The sequence below is a fragment of the Mercurialis annua genome, linkage group LG2, assembly GCF_937616625.2.
Source record: "Mercurialis annua linkage group LG2, ddMerAnnu1.2, whole genome shotgun sequence".
Lineage (NCBI taxonomy): Eukaryota > Viridiplantae > Streptophyta > Magnoliopsida > Malpighiales > Euphorbiaceae > Mercurialis > Mercurialis annua.
Window position 1 is genome coordinate 3240832 of NC_065571.1, and position 19020 is coordinate 3259851.

The window sequence follows — 19020 nt, forward strand, 5'->3', positions numbered from 1 at the left end:
AGACTTTAGAGTTAGAACACACATAAACTTAAAAATATGTGATAAACACCAAAGAATAAATGTCAACTGCAATCTTTTATAATCCCTTGGATTAAAAATTAATATATAAGGCCAAATAATTTAACTATCAACAACTATTGGATATTGTTATTTTTAAATTTTATTCATTAAGTTCATTACTTTTTAAGCTCTATCAAATATATCCATATCGAATTTAGAGCTGATGTTACAAGATGATGTATATGACAAATATGATATATTTTCTATACGAGGACATATAATATTGCGCTATGTTAACTTGAAACTAGTAGTATACTTGCTAAAAGTAATAAAAAAATCAGTAGACAACAACCTAAGTATAATGTATAAATATGTTGAACTTAAAAAATACCAAAATTAAATATCTTGAAAAGCCTCTTTTCAATTTTTTTAAATTATTTAAAATCGACTCATCTGATAATACAATTTACAATTTATCATAGGATTTTGATACTGCTAAAATCTCAATTTGCTTGTCAATATGAATTTTCTAAAATATATTTTTTTGAAAAATTATAATAAAAGATTGTAAAATTGAAACGTATTATTTCAGATGTTTTAAACGATGAAATTTGGTTGAAAATATCATAGGTCATGAGCGTTATTTATAAATTATCTACTGATATTATGATTTTTAAATTTAAAAACCTAAATCTATTCATAAAAAAAAAACCTAAATCTAAAATTTATAACGGTTAATAGTTTAGAATGGTTAGAAATTTTTCGGTTTTGCGATTTCTAAATATATAACCATAAAAAGTTAAAAAGTAAATTTTATAAAATTAAATTTTAGGTGTAGTTTAATTACAATTTAAAATTCTATTCCATTTTTTTTACTAACAATAATATAAAACAGAAAAGGTATTTATTTGAACATTTCAATATATATATATATATATAGTCAATCTGTAAAAATATAATTTTTTTTATAAATCAGTTAACTGCAGTTTTAAAATTTCAAATTCTAAACCTAAACCATTAGCCATTAACCATAAAATTTAAAAATATCATATATAAACCTAAATCTTTGGACCGGTTAATGATATTTTTTGATTTAATTTTTTGATTTTCATTCGGATGATCAATTTGATCGGGTTTTTTTAATCAGCCCCTACCATGGAGTAGTGATTAAGCTATGCATAATACATAACTGTGGTAAAAATGTAAAGGCGATTGTGTGAAAAAATGCAGAAGAAATGAAGTGAAAGAAAAGAAATAGATGGAGATTAATGAAACAGTGTAGCGTATGCACACTTATCTTTTTCTCCACACAAACACACACGCATACGCAGTTACGTATATCGGTAAATGCCGTAGAGGAAATTCCAATAATAACATTAATCTATATACATAAATGAAGCATTCTAATTCTAATATTTTTTATATTTTATTATTGCATAGTTAAATAAAAGGTTAATAATTTTATATATTCATAGTTTTTTTTTAAAGAGATATATATATTATATCACTCAAATAAATTAAATTAATCAAGTAAATATGTGCAAGTAATTCACGCCAAATCAGAATCATTATGTCTCATTTCACAAACTATCAGATCGGGCTATAATTTTCTTTTAAGGATGCATCCGTCAAATGGTAAAAACTATAGACATATAAAATTATTATTTTAAGTAACTAATTTAATTAAAATATTTAAGAATAAATCATAAAAAATGGAAAGAATAAAAAAATATTTCAAGTAACTAATTTAATTAAAATATTTAAGAATAACTAGTTTTAAAAAAAATACTTTGTTGTGCATGTAAATTTGAAATGTAAAAATATGATAATTAAACAAATATATAGCAGTGTTAGTTATTGTTATTATTTCTTATAAGCATATGATTGCATGTATCTAGCCAAGTTTAGAGTGCCCATTCTCTGAAGCAAAAAAAATGAAATAAGAGTAAATATGTTTTAGGCAATTGTGGTTGAATCTGGCCTGCATAAGGTCCAAGAGCCTTAATTACTTAAAAACCACCCAACTTGTAACTTTTTTTCATTTATACCATGATTTAGGAAAATTTTCAATTGTACCCTATTTTTGATTTTTATGTTTCATCTCTACCCTAATGAGTTGAATTGACCTATTTTTTTTTGAAAAAAAGTTTAAATTAATCCTTCATTTTTAACCTATATTCTAATAAAACATTAATATTAATCATTTATGTATCTTGTTTTTAATATTTTCATCTTTAAATTAATTAAATTATCAAAAAAATTACTTTTGGGGTACAAACGAAACATAAAAATCGAAAACATGGTACAATTGAAAATTTTCGTAGGTCGTGATATAAATGAAAAAAAATTACAAGTTGATTGGTTTTTAAGTAGTTAGTTCTAAATAAAATGATAAGGTTAGTGGAATCTTTTAACTTCAGTTTCAAATAAATCAAGCTTTTTGATCCTATATTCATGACATCATCTTATCCTATTAAAAAAGTATACCATGAAAATGATAATAATAATAATTTAATTTGTTTTAATTAAATTTTTTATATATTTATTCATAAAAAAAAACTTTTTATATATTTGATAATGTATTATGATGTATCCACATTGCATATTAAGTGGTGAACATGAAAATCTTCTTAACGAGTAAATTTTCCCAAACCACTCCTAACTATTTTGGTCTAAGTAGACATCCATTAACCACTTAATGGATTGTCCATTAGAATTTCCTTATTGGGCTACAAAATTAGGCTGTTCTCGTCCCCATTTCACCTAATCTGCTAAGTTAGTGGAGGATATTAGTGTTTGGTTTCAGGCCCATAAATGAGTTTCTAATAGGAAGTTCCACACGTCTTTTATGAGAAATTTGTACATCGGTTTTTTTTCCCCCAAAGAATGAGTTATACTTTTCTAATTAAATTAATTAACATATTATTATATCCTTACATTTAATTAGCCAATGTAATTATTGAGAATAATATTATTTTTAAATTTTAATTAATTAAAAATAAAATACAATTTTATAAAAAGTTATTGAGTGAAATAAGTAATAATAATATTAATTTTCTCCACACTAACTTCCTCAGTAATTAACTTCCCGAAAATTGTATGTGCTCGAACCAAGTGCCCGAATTTCATAGTATAAAAAATATATAAATGAATAATTTCTCAACACATTTGAATAACTCAATTCATAACATAATGATAAAAGTCGTTTTTTCCTCGTGTTTGTTCTTCCATGGAAAGAACAGACCCAAATCTTTCATGGGAATAGCAGGCCGGAAAAAATAATTCATGCAGTGATTGTGGATGAAACCGGTCGAAAAATGGTGTGCGACGGTTAAAAGCCAAGTGATTAGATTTGATGAGGTTGTATTTGGTAGAACTGGATCTATTTAATTAAGGCTAATCACCTCAAAAACTACCGACCTTTCATTTTTTTCCGATAACACCCCGACCTTTTAATTTCGTCAATTGCACCCTATTTCGTATTTTTACGTTTCAATAGCACACTAAAGTATTAAATTGAACTCTTTTCGTTTGGATAAAATTCAAAATAAATCCTTCATATTTTTAAAAAAACTCTAAATATCATATGATGTTTTACATTATACATACAAACCCTCTTCTCTATAACAAAAAATAACTAAATTAATAACAAAAAATAAATAAATCCGTTCGAACGCCGCCGCTCTCCGTCACTCTCTCCGTTCAAATGCCGCTCTCCGTCACCGGTCTTCCATGGAAGACGAGTTGCGCGTCTTCCATGGAAGACCTTCCTTTGGGGAAGACGAGCTGGTCTTCCCCAAAGGAAGACTAGCAGCTGGTCTTCCATGGCCCGTTGAAGACCAGCAGCTATGCTGGTCTTCAACGGGAAGACCAGCAGATCTGCTGGTCTTCCATGGCCGGAAGGAGGCCAGTTGCTGGTCCCGGCAGCGGCGGTGGGTGGTGGCGGATTCGGAAGCGGCAGCGGGTCGAGCGGAAAAGATGTCGGGAAATTTTTTTTTTGTTTATTTTGAATTAGTGGAGAAGATGGTTTATTTGAACATATTTTAAGTTAAGGAATTTGTTAAAATTTAGCCAAGTAGAATATAGTATAAAATGATCCTTAGATTTGGTTATTTTATAAAATTTAATCCTTATAATCATGAAATCGTCTATTTTTTTTAATTTGGGGTGCTATTGAAACGTAAAAATACGAAATAGGGTGCAATTGACGAAATTGCAAGGTCAGGGTGTTATCGAAAAAAAATGAAAGGTCGGTAGTTTTTGAGGAGATTAGCCTTTAATTAAATTTTTGAATATTTTAATTATTTTAGATTTTTGACAGCTCATAATTTTTGACATAGTTAACGATTTCAGGTAGAAGTGTAATAAGGCCTAAACTGAGATTTCATGCTTGATAATATTAGCCCAAAATCTCAATTCTTTGCTTTGCTCTGAGTGAAGGTTCAATTTACCCCCTGAACTTGGCACGAAGTATCAAATAAGCCCAACCTCGCAAAACCGGATCAAATCACCCCACAACTATGCAAAACCGGATCGGTTTCACCCTTTTGACCAAAAAAGAGAGTGGAATAACTTAATCTTAAAAATTAATCCTAATTAACCCTATTTAACTATAATTAATTTTAATTAAAACACTAATTAATCCTATATAATTAACACAAAATTGAGGGTTTTTTTTTACCTTTTTTCCTAATCTTCTTCTTCTTCCACTACAACCTCCGGCTATCCCATCACCATCGACCGAAAACTCCGGCTACCCCCCACCGCCGACCGAAAATTCCGGCTACCCACCACCGCCGATTACCCAGACCCAGCGGGTCTGTTCCATTGTGAAGAACAGACCCGCTGGGTCTGCGTGAAGAACAGACCCAGCGGGTCTGTTCTTCATCGTGAAGAACAGATCCTACCGGATCTGTTCTTCACAAATGGAGAACAGATCCGGTGGGGATCTGTTCTTCAGGCGCGAAGAACAGATCCCACCGGATCTGTTCTTCATCGTTGCAAAGAACAGATCCGGTGGGATCTGTTCTTCGCGTGAAGAACAGATCCACACCGGATCTGTTCTTCGCGACTATGAAGAACAGATCCGGTGGGATCTGTTCTTCGCACCTGAAGAACAGATCCCCCCGGATCTGTTTTCCATCGATTCCGGCAGTCAGACTGCCGGAATTTTTTTCTTATTGCCGGAATTTTTTTTCCGGTTGGTGAGTTGGTTGGGTTAATGGGTTTGGGTTAATGAGTTTAGGTTAAATGATATAGAATGGTTAAAGTTAAAAATGGGTCCCTGTTTTTTTAGTTAAAAATTAATATGAATTTAAACTTATGAAATTATAAAAAATTAATACGTTTTTAAAATTAATTAATTATCAATTTTGTAAATAATATAAATATTAAGGATTATATTAAGCTTTTAACCATCCAAAACCACCTAAAACCGGAGAGTGTATTCACTCTCTAAGGTGAGAGTGGGGAAGGGGGTGTTTGATCCGTTTTTGCATAGTTGTGGGGTGATTTGATCCACTTTTACGAGGTTGGGCTTATTTGATATTTCGTGCCAAGTTGAGGGGGTAAATTGAACCTTCACTCGCTTTGCTCTTGAACTTGATTCATACCAAAATTCCCACAAAATCATGACCAAACAAAACAATTTCGCATGAAACAAATCCCATCTTCTCTAAACTTCCCATTCCCTAGACCCCAAAAATTATTGCATAACTATAATCCACTACCATTTTTATCAAACCCATTCTCATCATCATCATCATCACCAAAATCAACCAAATGGAACTCAACAACCAACGTCATCATCACTCACCCAATTCTCCTAATCATGGAGTCCTGCACTTCCATGGCCCAGCTAAAGCAAATCCAAGCCCACATGACTACAACAGCTCTCATCACCCACACATTCCCGGTCAGCCGTGTCTTAGCTTTTTCCGCTCTCGCCGGCACCGGAGATATCAACCATGCTCATCTGCTGTTCAACCAGATCAAATCCCGAAACACTTATATTTGGAATACAATGATCAGAGGCTATTGTAACTCTAAATTGCCCGTCGTGGGTATGTTTTTCTTTAACCGAATGGTTCAAGAACGAGTTCAAATGGACGCTCGGAGCTTTGTTTTTGCGCTGAAAGCGTGTGAGCAATTCTCGGGAGTTTTAGAGGGGGAATCGGTCCATTGTGTAATTTGGAAGATGGGTTTTGCTTGTGGTTTGTTGGTTCAAAATGGGTTAATTCATTTCTATAGTGGGTATGGTTGTTCGAGTTTTGCCCGTCAAGTGTTCGATGAAATGCCTGTGAGAGATGTTGTTTCTTGGACTTCCATGATTGGTTATTATTCTGTTCATAATTGTTATGGTGAGGCTCTGGAAGTGTTTGATTCCATGCTGTTGAGTGGCGTTGAGCCGAATGAAGTTACAATGATCTCGGTGCTTTCGGCTTGCGCTCAGAAAAGGGATTTGAGTTTGGGAGAAAGTTTATGTGAATATATGAGAAGGAAGAGTTTGAATTATAGTCTGAATTTGATGAATGCTATTTTGGATATGTATGTAAAATGTGGTTGCTTGGGGAAAGCTAGAGAGGTTTTTGATAACATGAGAATTAGAGATGTGTTCTCATGGACTAGTATTGTAAACGGGTATGCGAAAAGCGGTGAACTAGAGTTGGCAAGAAAATTGTTTGATGACATTCCTGAGAGTCAGAGAAATGTGGTTTCTTGGAATGCCATGATTGCTGGCTACTCCCAAAACAATCGACCAAAGGAAGCTGTCGATTTGTTTCGCGAGATGGTGGAGACAGGCTTGATCCCAATTGAGAATACATTAGTGTGTGCGCTCTCTGCCTGCGGTCAGCTAGGGTTTTTCGACTTGGGCCGGTGGATCCATATGTTCCACGTTGAGGGAAAAAACAATGGAACTAGTGTGATTATAGCAAACGCATTGATAAACATGTATGCTAAATGTGGAGCGATAGATGCTGCTGCTGAAGTTTTTGATGGCATGCCGAAGAGAAATTTGGTTTCTTGGAATTCAATGATTGTTGCTTACGCTAGTCATGGATATGCCAAACAAGCTATTCTTGAGTTTGAGCAAATGACAAGAGAAGGATGTAAGCCAGATGATATTACATTTGTGGGTGTGTTAACAGCCTGTAGTCACGGCGGACTAGTAGCTGAAGGCCAAACATATTTCCGAGGTATGGAAAGAAAATTTGGTAGCAAGCCTAAGGAAGAACACTATGCTTGTATGATTGATTTACTTGGTCGAGTCGGACTGCTAGACGATGCTTATGAGTTAATTACCAAGATGCCGATGCAGCCGAGCGAAGCTGCTTGGGGTGCTCTTTTAAATGCTAGTAAGATGCATGGAAATATTGAAATGGCTAAGCTTGCTGCTCGGGAAGTTTTACTCTTGAATCCTGAAGATAGTGGCGCTTACGTTTTGCTAGCAACAACTTGCGCTAATGGCAGAAGATGGAGTGACGTAAAGACGATCAGAAGTGTAATGAAGGAGAGGCAGCTTAAGAAGATTCCTGGCCATAGCTTAATAGAGGGTTGAGAGTGAATTTTATGAGCCACTATCCCAACTAATTCAGACCGTGCCGAGTAGGATCAGTTAGCCCGATAAAGCTATCAAAAAGTTTCTAAAACTGCTCGATACTCGCGGCTCAAACGAGATTCTTGAAGTCACAATAAATTTGCTTCTGTTTTCACGTGATTTCTCAAAAAAATTGTACAGTCAATCATAAGAGTTAAGAACTTTTCTTTACTGTGAAAAAAATGTTGGTGTAGGGCTAAAAAGTACTAGTCAACATGAATTGGCTTGTGCTTTCAAGCAAAACAAGTAAAAACATAAAAGAATGGTATATAAGGAACAATTCTAGAAAATTTAGGGACCACGAGCAGGTGTAAAACAGAAACACCCCGATGCTTGATCGTCAGATATCATCCCTCCGCCCTTGCTTGTATCGATTGCTTCCAATAATCTTACCACCTCTGCCATTTCAAGACGTTTGTTTGCATTTGCATCCCAGCATTTTCGCATTATACTTGCTAAAGAACTTGGACAACATCTGGGCATCTCCGGCCGTAAATTCTGCCAATGAAAACACAACTTTAATTGAATCTAGCTGAATTTGAAACTATACAAGTTTAACTTTTTGTAAAAAGTATCATTGCGCCCCTAATTATTAAAAACGAAACGCGCTCCGAGGCTCCTGCCTTTTGGAGAAAAGGCGCCGAAGGAAAAGATAATACATATGTTGAAACAATGTTCAAAACAAGGACATTTTAGGGTATTATTTTAATAAAAAAAAACAAATTGGGGAATTAGTAGCCAAATTATTCAGGTTTTATTTAAAAATACATAAACAAAGGCCTTTTTCAGCAAGGCGCGCCTACACTCAAGGCAGAGGGCTGGAGACACGCGACTCGTGAAAGTCGCCCGCCTCTCTGCAGTTGAGGCCCCATGGCCGTTGACTGAGGTGCGCCTCTCACGATTATTCTCCGTTTTTATTGCAACATTTTATGTTTCAACATTTCTGTTTCCATGCAACATACATAAGGGAAGGCATAAACTAAGAGATGCGTTGTTTTAACATTCTCTGACAGCACAAAATTTATAGTTTTATCAACCCAAAAATTAGATAACGGTAATTATAACCGTCACTAGAATCACTACTAAAGATGAGTTTTTTTAATTGACTAACGAATCAAAATTAAAGAGAACTAGGCTTATTCAAGTTCTAACTTCGTAAATTGAAAAATGGAACATAATTTGAATATGTTAAATAAATGTTTAGAGCATAACTGACCTGACGAACAACAGCAGAGGACACATCGGCAAAGCTAAGATCAGGGTAAGGCATATCACAGCAATAAATTTCCCATAAGCATATGCCAAAGCTATAGACATCACAGCTTCTGTTATATGGTTTTCCCTCTAGAACCTGCATAAGTATCTTGTTAGAAATTATTCAATAGGTTAAAATTAAAAAGTTAACTGCATTTCCATTTTTCTTCTAAAATTACCGATCAAAGAAAATGTAGGACGACTTTACAATGGAATGAACCAAGATAGACCAGCATTATTGAATATTGATATAAAAGTTTAACATTACCAAACCATCGGAATTTCATTCCAAAGTTTTCATTCCGAGAATGAAATGACCCAACTCACATTATTTTTCTTTAAATTAGTGTAAAGTTTAAAACTATTTCTAAATCAAAAGAATGTAACAAGTAGAGTGAATAAATCATACCTCTGGAGCCATATATCCAAGGGTACCTGTTTCACCAGTCATATCCCTTGGATTTTGAGCTTCAACGCGGGCAACACCAAAATCGGCAATTTTAAGATTTCTATGAGTATCTAGTAACATATTTTCTGTTTTAACATCACGATGCACAATCTTCTTTGAATGTAGGTAGCTAAGTCTGCATACAAGTAAAAACAATCGAGTTTATATCAGAAATATTTTCTTGCTAAATCTTAAAAACGAACAAACAAACAAGAACCAAAACTCACCCTCTAGCGAGATCCAAAGCAAGTTGGATTACAACCTTAAAAGGAAGTTTCTTTCGTCTATTCCTTATCAAATATTGTTTGAGTGTTCCGCCAGCCAGATACTCAACAACCACACAACATGCTCTAGAAGGAAGAGAAGCTTGATCACCAGATTGGTTTTTTGACGGAATCTTGAGATTTGATGTTCCCATTGATGCTCCAACAAACTAATGAAAAATAAATCAGAGACTTAGAAACATAGTACATGAATTTTAGGCCTGTAACTTCTTAAGCATGTAAGTTCCAACCAACGAGACATGCTAAAATTTCGGCTGTTAAAATATCATCATCGCATATATATCGAGAAGCGCGTCATGACATGTACAAAAGTTTGTGTACTTATAATACAGAATGAAATAGTGGTATTCTCATGTATAATGAAGTGAATAGAAGTTCAAGAGTTAGTACGCTTGTAACGTTAGGATTGTCAAGCTTGTGCCAAACAGCAACTTCTTGCCGAAATGATGCCCGCAAAGTGGCAGTTTCAGCAGTTGCGGACATACCATCCATTCCCCAGTCCAATACCTTCACTACATTATTCAAAATACCCAAAATCAGTAAATAATCAATAATAACAATTAACAATGCCATGATCAGTAAGCTGGCAATGAGTTCGATATTTTTAACAACCGTATACAATTCAAAAACGTGTTAATCCTAATGGCAATATTTTCTTCAAAAGGATACGATTGACGCATACAAATATCATAATATCTTGAGATTGTATTCAACAGTTATTAGTTGTAATTTTAAAAATCTTAATAAGTCTTTATGATTAGAAACCAGGTTCTTAACTAGCAAAGTGGCTTCGACATCTCAGACCTACTCACGATTCTCGTTAAAGATTTCATGGATTAGATGCTAAACAATTTAGGTGGCTCATCTGATCAGACTGTTAAAGCCTCCAAATTTAGAGCAGAGTAGTCTTAGCATGTGACTAATCAGGACACAAATTCATGGCAAGAAATAAATCATTATCGGTCCCCAACTACACAAACCTAAAGAAATATAATTTCCGCATTGGTTCCTAATATAGCACGAAACGGAAAACAATCAAACAGAGAAATAGAATTACCTGCAACTTCTTGATTATCATAAGTACCGCGATAAACAGTTCCGTAAGTTCCATGGGCAACAACATGTTTAATTTCCAACTTTGACAAATCAATCTCCCATTCTTCTTTAGGCCCTGGATTCTCAACACTCCTCGACCAAACTTTGCTAAGATGCTTCTCTAGCTGTACATCTAAGTTCTTAAGATCGATTTTATCAGCGCGAAAAATCATATCTTTGCTACTCATACTTCTTCCTGTACCTTTCACCGTCGCGCTCACATTACCATCAGATTTCTTCTCTGCCATGGCAGAAACAGCTGCATCCTCAATTCTTGTTGAATCCATTATATAATAAATATATCGGACATACACATACAATTTCTTATATAATAAGAACAATGGAATCAAAAACCAATTAGAATTTGAAAACAAACTACTTGTTTCCTTATCCTAAAAGGATCTGATCAATTTAATATCCAAATTCTCATCATTATATCAATACTTTAAAATAAAAAAATAAATCATCAATCAACAATGAGACCTAATATCAAATTACCAAACAAATATTGACCTTATCACCTAAAAACCAATCAAAAAAATTTATTATTTGTAAAATAGATTGCCTACCAATCATAAAAAGAGTAAGCAATACATTTCTAATATATTTTGCCTCAAAAACTTGACCTTTATATTGTAATTAAATATGAAAGAAAAAACACAAATTTCCCTATCAACAACTCTGGAATTACTTCACCATGTAGATTAAATTTCCAGCATTATTCAGGACAGAGACCAATTACCTAAAAAATAATTTTAATCTATAATTTTTTTAAAATATTAAAATTTTAAAATTCAAATTCAAACAAAACCCTCAAAATTAAAAAAAGCTTTGATCATATAATTAAAAAAACAAGTCTGACCTCTCTCCCAATGAAACCAAAAAAGTTTCATTTAAGAGAGACGAAAAAGTTGACTTTGAATTCATAATTTTTTTTTCATATAATTCTCTCTTTTTTAGGCTCACCACTCTATTCAAATCAATCATACAATAACCAGTCAATTTTTTTGAGGCTAAACAATCACAAAAAAAAATAAAAAAATTGGCTATGAAATTAAAAAGAAAAAAAGCAAAAAACTAAACAGAAGTTTTTAAATGGAGAGTGAAAGAGAGAGACAATTGTGGCTAAAATTGGGGAATGGCGTGAGGGACTGCTTCAAAATCTTAAAAAGGGAACAGAATGGAAGAAATTTACCATTTTGAGGCAAACATATGAACAATTATATTAAATTAAAGGCATAAATCAGAACAGAATCTGTAAAGTACATTAACATTACCATTAATATTAATATACCCCCTTATTATTCCCCTTCCATTCTATTCTTAACTAATTTACCTGTAATCTCTTTTAATGGTCTATTTTGCCCCCTCACTTACCTTTTATTTATAAGGGCCGGAATTGGAAAGCTTATGCTATTTGAATTATGTTTTTTTTTTAATTATTGAAGAAGGGAAAATGCATGTCAAAAAATTTGATCCTATGACATAGCAGTTTGTTACTCAGCGCTTATACCATTTGAGTTATAGCCGTTAATTGACTTAATTCTAATGCATTCCCTCCTAGGAATTTTGAGTTTGTTTCCAACGTTTATACCATTTGAATTATAGTTCACTTGTAATATTGAATTAATCTCAAATTATCAAAAGTATGTATTAATGTGGACAAAATTGAAAATTTAGCTCTTAAACTTTTTAAATAAAAATGGACATTATATTTTAGTAGTAATTTATTTACGTATTATTCGAGATGAATCAACAATCAAATCATATCAATCATGACATCATTTTCCTGCAAAAAAATAAAAAATGATATATTTATTGAGTCGGTGAATCGAGAACTATCAACTACGGCTACGGCTGAGTAAAATATCCAACCAAAAATAAAATGATTGAATAAATCAAAAATTTGAGATTTAAAAATTTTGGTTTTCGGTTAAGTTTTGAAATTTAAAATTTTAGTTTTTGGCTTTCGGTTTTTGGTTTTTCGGTTTTCAACTCGGTTTGAAATTTAGATTATTCAAATTAACCAAACTAGCTGAATAAATTAAAAAAATTAATTTTAAAATTTATCCTTGTATTTTTGGTTTTAACCAAACTGACGGTACAACCGATCTATTAAGTTTAGCTCGTTTTGAATTTTTTTTCAAATTTTTTCCATCAGCTCGGTTTCTATTAAAATTTCATATTCGGTCGATTCAATTTTAAGTACTCAGTCAATCGATTAGATCGGTTTTGACATTAAACCAACCGAATGCTCATTCCTACCGGTGGCTACTAGTGAAATCGTTGAGAAAAATAAAAGTGTGGGACCATATAGTTTCGTTGATTTCGCTGACTAACATTCAAAATGGACAGAAGGATTAAATCGTTGACAAAAATAGAAATGAGATGCTATATCATTCGATTTTCAAATAAGAGGGACTAAAATGTGAATTATGTCAAATGTGAAGGGTGTCGTAATAATACTAAAATGAGGGTATATTTGTCTATATGAGAAAGGGTGGAATGCAAGTAGCAATGCTCCATTAAAATCCGTTGTGTTATTTCTTTACTAAAAAGGTCAAATCATGTTTCGGAGCTATCAAAGTCCATCGTTTGGGTGTTTACTATGCTGCTCTTCTGCTCCACCAAAGTGCATGCCTCTTTGCATTTTATTATTCTTTTTATATGTTTTTATTACTATTATTATTCTTTTTTTAAGGTGTGATGCTATAGAGGTCATTGGCAGCAACGATCATAAGCAGCAATAATCATATCCGATGGGGCGGATATTCATGTTTTTTAGAGGTATTAAATACAACTCGCTCATTCCCTAGACGGATAGATAAAAATAACAAAAGTCGACCAATGGTAGTCGAAACTTAGAACCTAATGAAATCTGAGTTACTTTTTTATAATCAACTCTTAAATTTATCATCGATTAAAATAATTTGAATGTAAATGAATAAAAAATTTATAATTTTAAGGTTTAATTGCTTTATAAGTCACGGGTTTTAATGTGTTTTATAATTTTAACATGAACTTTCAATTTTGACTATTTAAATATGAACTATTCTTGTGCATATGAAATTAGTTCGACTTATTTTTCGGAGGAAATGAGGGATTCTTCTCTTCTTCTTGTTGAAAGCGGCATAACCGGCTTTCTCTATTTCCTTTTTTTTGCGTTATTATATTCGTTGTGTTGTTGCTTAAATTCGAAACGTCGAATAATTTTTTGTTGGAAAAATGCTGATGCGAACGCCTGAATATACACATTAACGATGTTCATATCAGTAATTTTTAATGGAAAATTATTTGGTGTTAAAATTGCAAAAATTTCAAAATTATTGTACGATATTGCAAAGATTAAAAAATTTGTATTAAATTTGCTAAAGACACTAAAGTTTGTGAGTTTTACTAATTTTTATTTGATTTCAGTTATTGATTAGCAATACTGATAAAAAAAAACTGGATTTCAAAAGGTTTTTCTAGACGGACAATTATACAACACAACAATTACGCTATATCAATTATGTAACAAATCAATAATGCGTTAACAATGTGCAATATTTAATAATAAAAAAATAGTAACAATTTAAAAAAATTGTCGCAAATTTTTATCAACTTTATTGTAAATATGACATGGTACACACATCCTTTCTAAACTAGATAATTTGCCAATTTATTAGGTACAAAAGCATACAATACAAGGTTAAATACTTAATTCTAATTCTCCAGGGCTGATTTTGAAAAGGAGGAATAACAAAAGCCTGAAACAAATACTGATCCGATTTGATTCATTATTATATGTCTTTAATTTCCTTAATTACGTTTAGGTTTAAAGTATGGGTAGAACATTCCATTAGATAATGAAAGTTACATTTCTCTGTAATATTTAGGATAAGATAACTTAGATAAGATAAACTTAGCAGACTTCACTACATTATATAGGAGACAGTGGATGGGCTCTCTTTACTCTTTTGGGCCTCTTTAATCTTGGAGACTGCGAAAAGAGAGCCCATTATGAAGACATAGATAATTAAAGATGATTAACATAATCTTAATATGCATGTGAATTGGTAAGTCGTTTTTAAAATTTAAATGAGGCTGTAGATTCAAATTGCACTTATATATGATTAATATATGGAGCTTTTTAAAATTTAAGATCAAAACTTTACCTTCTATAAGAGACGAATCTGACTCAAACGGACATTAGTTTAAATGTGAAAGGCTTATGACGTATCCTATAATTGAAAGTAGGACGATTTCAAACACAACCTGCTTAAAAGATATAACACGACACAAAATAAATGAGTTCAATTATTAATTGGTAAATTCATTTATGATATAGTTAAATAGCATACAGGTTAAATTTGTTTAAGACACATTTAAATATATCTATTAATTGTAATAATTAATTAATTAATTTTATGTGGCCAATATACTCATAGAACATATATATCATTTATTATATGAAAGTTTGTGGCTATTTATGATATTTGTTATTTGATTATACTCTTATTAAAAAATATTAAATAAATTAAACATGTTATTAATAAAACGTGTTAAATGTAAATGGATTGAATTAGTGTTTTTTTACATGCAATCTATATCTACCCTTTTAATAAATAAGCTAGACAACTTGATACGTGTTAATCCAGTTAATAAACTATATCGTGTTTGAACTTGATATTTTTAAAAACGTGTTAAATTCGGATTAAAAAAATATATCTATTTTCAAATGGATACACGGCATATTATGACATTTAACACAAATTGTCACTCCTAATTGGAATTTATCTAGAATATATCGTGTACCATGTACTAAAAAAGATAATTAATATATTGTGAAACGATGAACATAATTAGGTCAAAATTAAAATAATCGAACGAATTAATTTAATTTAATTTAACAATAAAAAAATAATTTGAATATGATAGGTAATAATTATTCTACCAAATTGTGATTGCTGATATGAAGATTGAAATATGTTGAAATATATTTCATAATTTGGTTAATAAAAAGGGTCATTCTCATCATTGATTTGATATCATATATTATACACTTTATTAATAATATGCAATACCATTTAAATATATATATAAAAATCTCAACCCATCATATGTATAATGATGCATTCCGAGTTGTTTTAACCCTTCCTCCTCATCATATGTATAATGATACATTCCGAATTGATTTAAACCCTTCCTCCTTCTAATATTAATAATTAACATCGACCATTTGTGTCTATATGTAATTATATCGCACACCAGTCATGATCAAACGACAGACTTCCTAATTATTTGAGTTGATCTTTGATTAGAATCTGCCACAAGCAAATCTTAAAAAAAAAATTATGTAAAACCGACTCGTAAAATATAACACGAACACTTACGTAAATTATATAATTTATTAGTTCAAATAAATTACATATTTGATGAGTGTTATTTAATTTATAATTACATGAACACTAGTGAACACCACTGAAAAAATAACTTATAAAAATATAGAGCATAAGCATCTAGTCTTGTAAAATTAAAAACAGATTAATTATTTGGACATTAGTTTGGAAACACTACGAAAGAAGTGAACAAAGACAGATAGGAGAAGATGTCATTAAGGAAACTTCGTTCAACACCATGTCAACCAAAAATCCAAAAACGAACCCAACCCACAAAATTTAACTATTTATGTAATTTTCTAGGAGCGGGGCTCGGTTTACAATACAACAAATGTTGTGCATCGCATCTGGCTAATAATCACCCACGGCCCCTGACTTTAAGGGTACCTTACGACAAACCCCCTGATAAAAAAAAACGATCAGTAAACCCCCTAATCTTTGTGACGGCGCTCGCTAAACCCCCTAAGCCCCAAATATGACGAAAATATCCCTGCCGCCGTCTTTTTCAATCAACTGTTATTCTTTACAAAAAAAAACTAACGGCGCCACGTCAGCTGCCACGTCAGCAAAATAACTTAAAAACTTCAAACACCTAAAATACCCCTAATTTAATTAGAAAAGACAAAAATTAAACAAATCAACCCACTTTAAACCATTTAATTAACCAACCCAACCGCCAACACCACCCAACCACCGCCGCCACCGCAACCACCACCGCCACCGCCGGACCGGAAAATTTTCCCATCTGGGTCTATTCTTCGTGGAAGGACAGACGGATCTGTTCTTCCACGAAGAACAGACCTATCTGGGGTCTGTTCTTCGTGGAAGGACAGACGGCGTTGTTCTTCCATGAAGAACAGATCCAAGGTCTGTTCTTCGTGGAAGAACAGATCCAAACAGACCTGGGTTCTGTTTTTCCACGAAGAACAGACCGGCCGGAAAAAAATCGTCCATGGCGGCGGTCGGTGGTGGTGGCCGGAGAGCGGTGGGGTGGTGGTGGCGGTTAGGGTGAAGTGGTTTGGTTGAATGTCATTGGGTTAGATTTGATTGGGTTGGGTGTTCTAGGGGTATTTTAGGTGTTTTAATTTTTTAGGATAGTTTGGTGATGTGGCAGCTGACGTGGCGCCATTATTTATTTTTTTTATTTTAGAAAAAAGGTCAGTTGACCAAAAAAACGGCGCCAGGGGTATTTTTGTCTAAAAGGGGTTTAGCGAGCGCCGTCACAAAGATTAGGGGGTTTACTGATCGTTTTTTTTTATCAGGGGGTTTGTCGTAAGGTACCCCTAAAGTTAAGGGCCGTGGGTGATTATTAGCCTGTGCATCTACTTTAGCTGGAGTTTCAAATTAAACCAAATCAAACCAAAATTGTAAGTATGGTTTGGCCATGGAGAAAATATAGTTTAGTTTTTAAATTCTTATAAATGATCGGTTTGTGATTTCCGGTTCGGTTTGTGATCTCCGGTTTATAACTGAATAATCACCGTTTTCTTATCCATATGTTGTGTATCAGTTGTGTCTTTCATATATTTCTTTTACGAATAATATATTCTTTTATTATGAAGACTTGTTAAATTTTTTAATAATAATTTTGATTTGTATGGTTTGAATGGATTCATGGTTCATTTAACTTTTATTGGAGCTTCAGCTGTAAGTTTCTTAATAATTCGTATCGTGTTCACTACCATTAAAATATATTCAAAATAGAATAAGTTAAAAATATAAGTAGTAAAAGTGTAAATGGTGCTAAAAATTAACACTAGAATTCTCTAAATATTACACCGCTAAATTTTATTTTGAATTCTGATATTTTATATTCTTTTGATCTAAATTCTAAATTGTTATGTTTAACTTGTTGTTTCAATTATTTTTAAAACAGTTGATTTATAATTTAGTGTGATGATTCTATGAGTCAAACCTTTCATAAAAATTTTACAAAAGTTCAAATCTTTCAGTTTTATCTAATTTGTCTTGAAACGCAGAATTTTATTTCAATTATGTCCAACTACACGATTTTACTTATGTGGCGCTGATGTGTGACAATGCCACATCAGCGCTACATAGGCGGCACATCAGTAAAATCGCGTAGTTAGGCATTATTGAATAAATCTGTGTTAAAATTAAAAGTTTGGATTTTTGTGAAACTTTTCTCAAAAGTTTGGCCCTTTTTTGGTCATTTGGTCTTCTATAAATATAATGTAATCTAAGCAAAATCAATCTCGAGACTTTTATACTTACCACTTTTATATAAAAAGTCCCTATTATAAAAAGAAATTAATTTTGGTCCATCTAATTATTTAATTGTCGATTTTCATGCTTTTTAGTAGGATTGAAAACGAAATTAAATTTGCAAATAGAAGGATTGAAATAAAACAAATAAGGGTATGGAAAACAAAAATTAGGCAAATAGAAGTACTAATTCTTTTTTTTGGTAGGAACTTTTTGCATAAAAACAACAAAATACAGGGGCCTCATATGATGAATTTAGTCTATAATCTATTCTAATCTTGTAAAAATGAAAGAAAAAACATTTCCAAAAAGAATCTGTAACCAAAAGTTGTAAATGAACCAAAACTCATCCCATTAAATAGTTTGGTTCGGGTTTGAACTTATACTATCGGTTTGGACATTCGGCAAATTTCAGTTTGGTCTGATTCAGACAATTTTAAATCATAACAACAAAGTGAACCAACCGCATGCACACGCAAAAACACAACACAACATGGTCCTCATGATTACTTTAAATGTGCGACTTTTTATTTTGTTCATTTAGAATTTGCAAGACCATGTTTTCTAAATTCACTATTAATTAGTAATTAATTAATTCAGTCCCTACGTACGTATTCTATTCATATGCAATCTGACATACACTAAAGTCCTCAAAGACTTTTATTTTTCTCATTTTTAATTCATTTGATTATATCATCTTTCTGACTTTCTTCTCATTTTAATATACATTAATTA

The 19020-nt window shown here is 32.2% G+C and overlaps 2 protein-coding genes across 2 annotated transcripts; one reads left to right on the top strand and one right to left on the bottom strand.

The window, feature by feature from the left end:
- Window positions 1-5592: 5592 nt before the first annotated feature.
- LOC126668893 (pentatricopeptide repeat-containing protein At2g22410, mitochondrial-like) lies at window positions 5593-7650 on the top strand. Its single transcript, XM_050362112.1, has one exon. The coding sequence runs from the start codon at window positions 5654-5656 to the stop codon at window positions 7556-7558; it is 1905 nt and encodes a 634-aa protein (XP_050218069.1). The 5' UTR covers window positions 5593-5653; the 3' UTR covers window positions 7559-7650.
- Window positions 7651-7745: 95 nt separating this feature from the next.
- LOC126668894 (serine/threonine-protein kinase STY13-like) lies at window positions 7746-11928 on the bottom strand. Its single transcript, XM_050362113.2, has 6 exons — window positions 10641-11928; window positions 9974-10095; window positions 9527-9732; window positions 9261-9435; window positions 8814-8948; window positions 7746-8095 (listed from the first exon to the last, which is right to left on the bottom strand). The coding sequence occupies exons 1-6, from the start codon at window positions 10963-10965 to the stop codon at window positions 7889-7891; spliced, it is 1170 nt and encodes a 389-aa protein (XP_050218070.1). The 5' UTR covers window positions 10966-11928; the 3' UTR covers window positions 7746-7888.
- Window positions 11929-19020: the final 7092 nt, after the last annotated feature.

What these genes read in the sequence shown, in the direction of transcription:
- LOC126668893 (XM_050362112.1), top strand. Translation starts at nt 5,654, where the DNA reads ATGAAACAAATCCCATCTTCTCTAAACTTCCCATTCCCTAGACCCCAA.
- LOC126668894 (XM_050362113.2), bottom strand. Translation starts at nt 10,965, where the DNA reads ATGGATTCAACAAGAATTGAGGATGCAGCTGTTTCTGCCATGGCAGAG. An exon ending in TGATAATCAAGAAGTTGCAG is followed by an intron (nt 10,096 to 10,640) that starts GTAATTCTATTT and finishes TGAATAATGTAG; the next exon opens with TGAAGGTATTGGACTGGGGA. An exon ending in TTGGATATATGGCTCCAGAG is followed by an intron (nt 8,949 to 9,260) that starts GTATGATTTATT and finishes ATACTTATGCAG; the next exon opens with GTTCTAGAGGGAAAACCATA.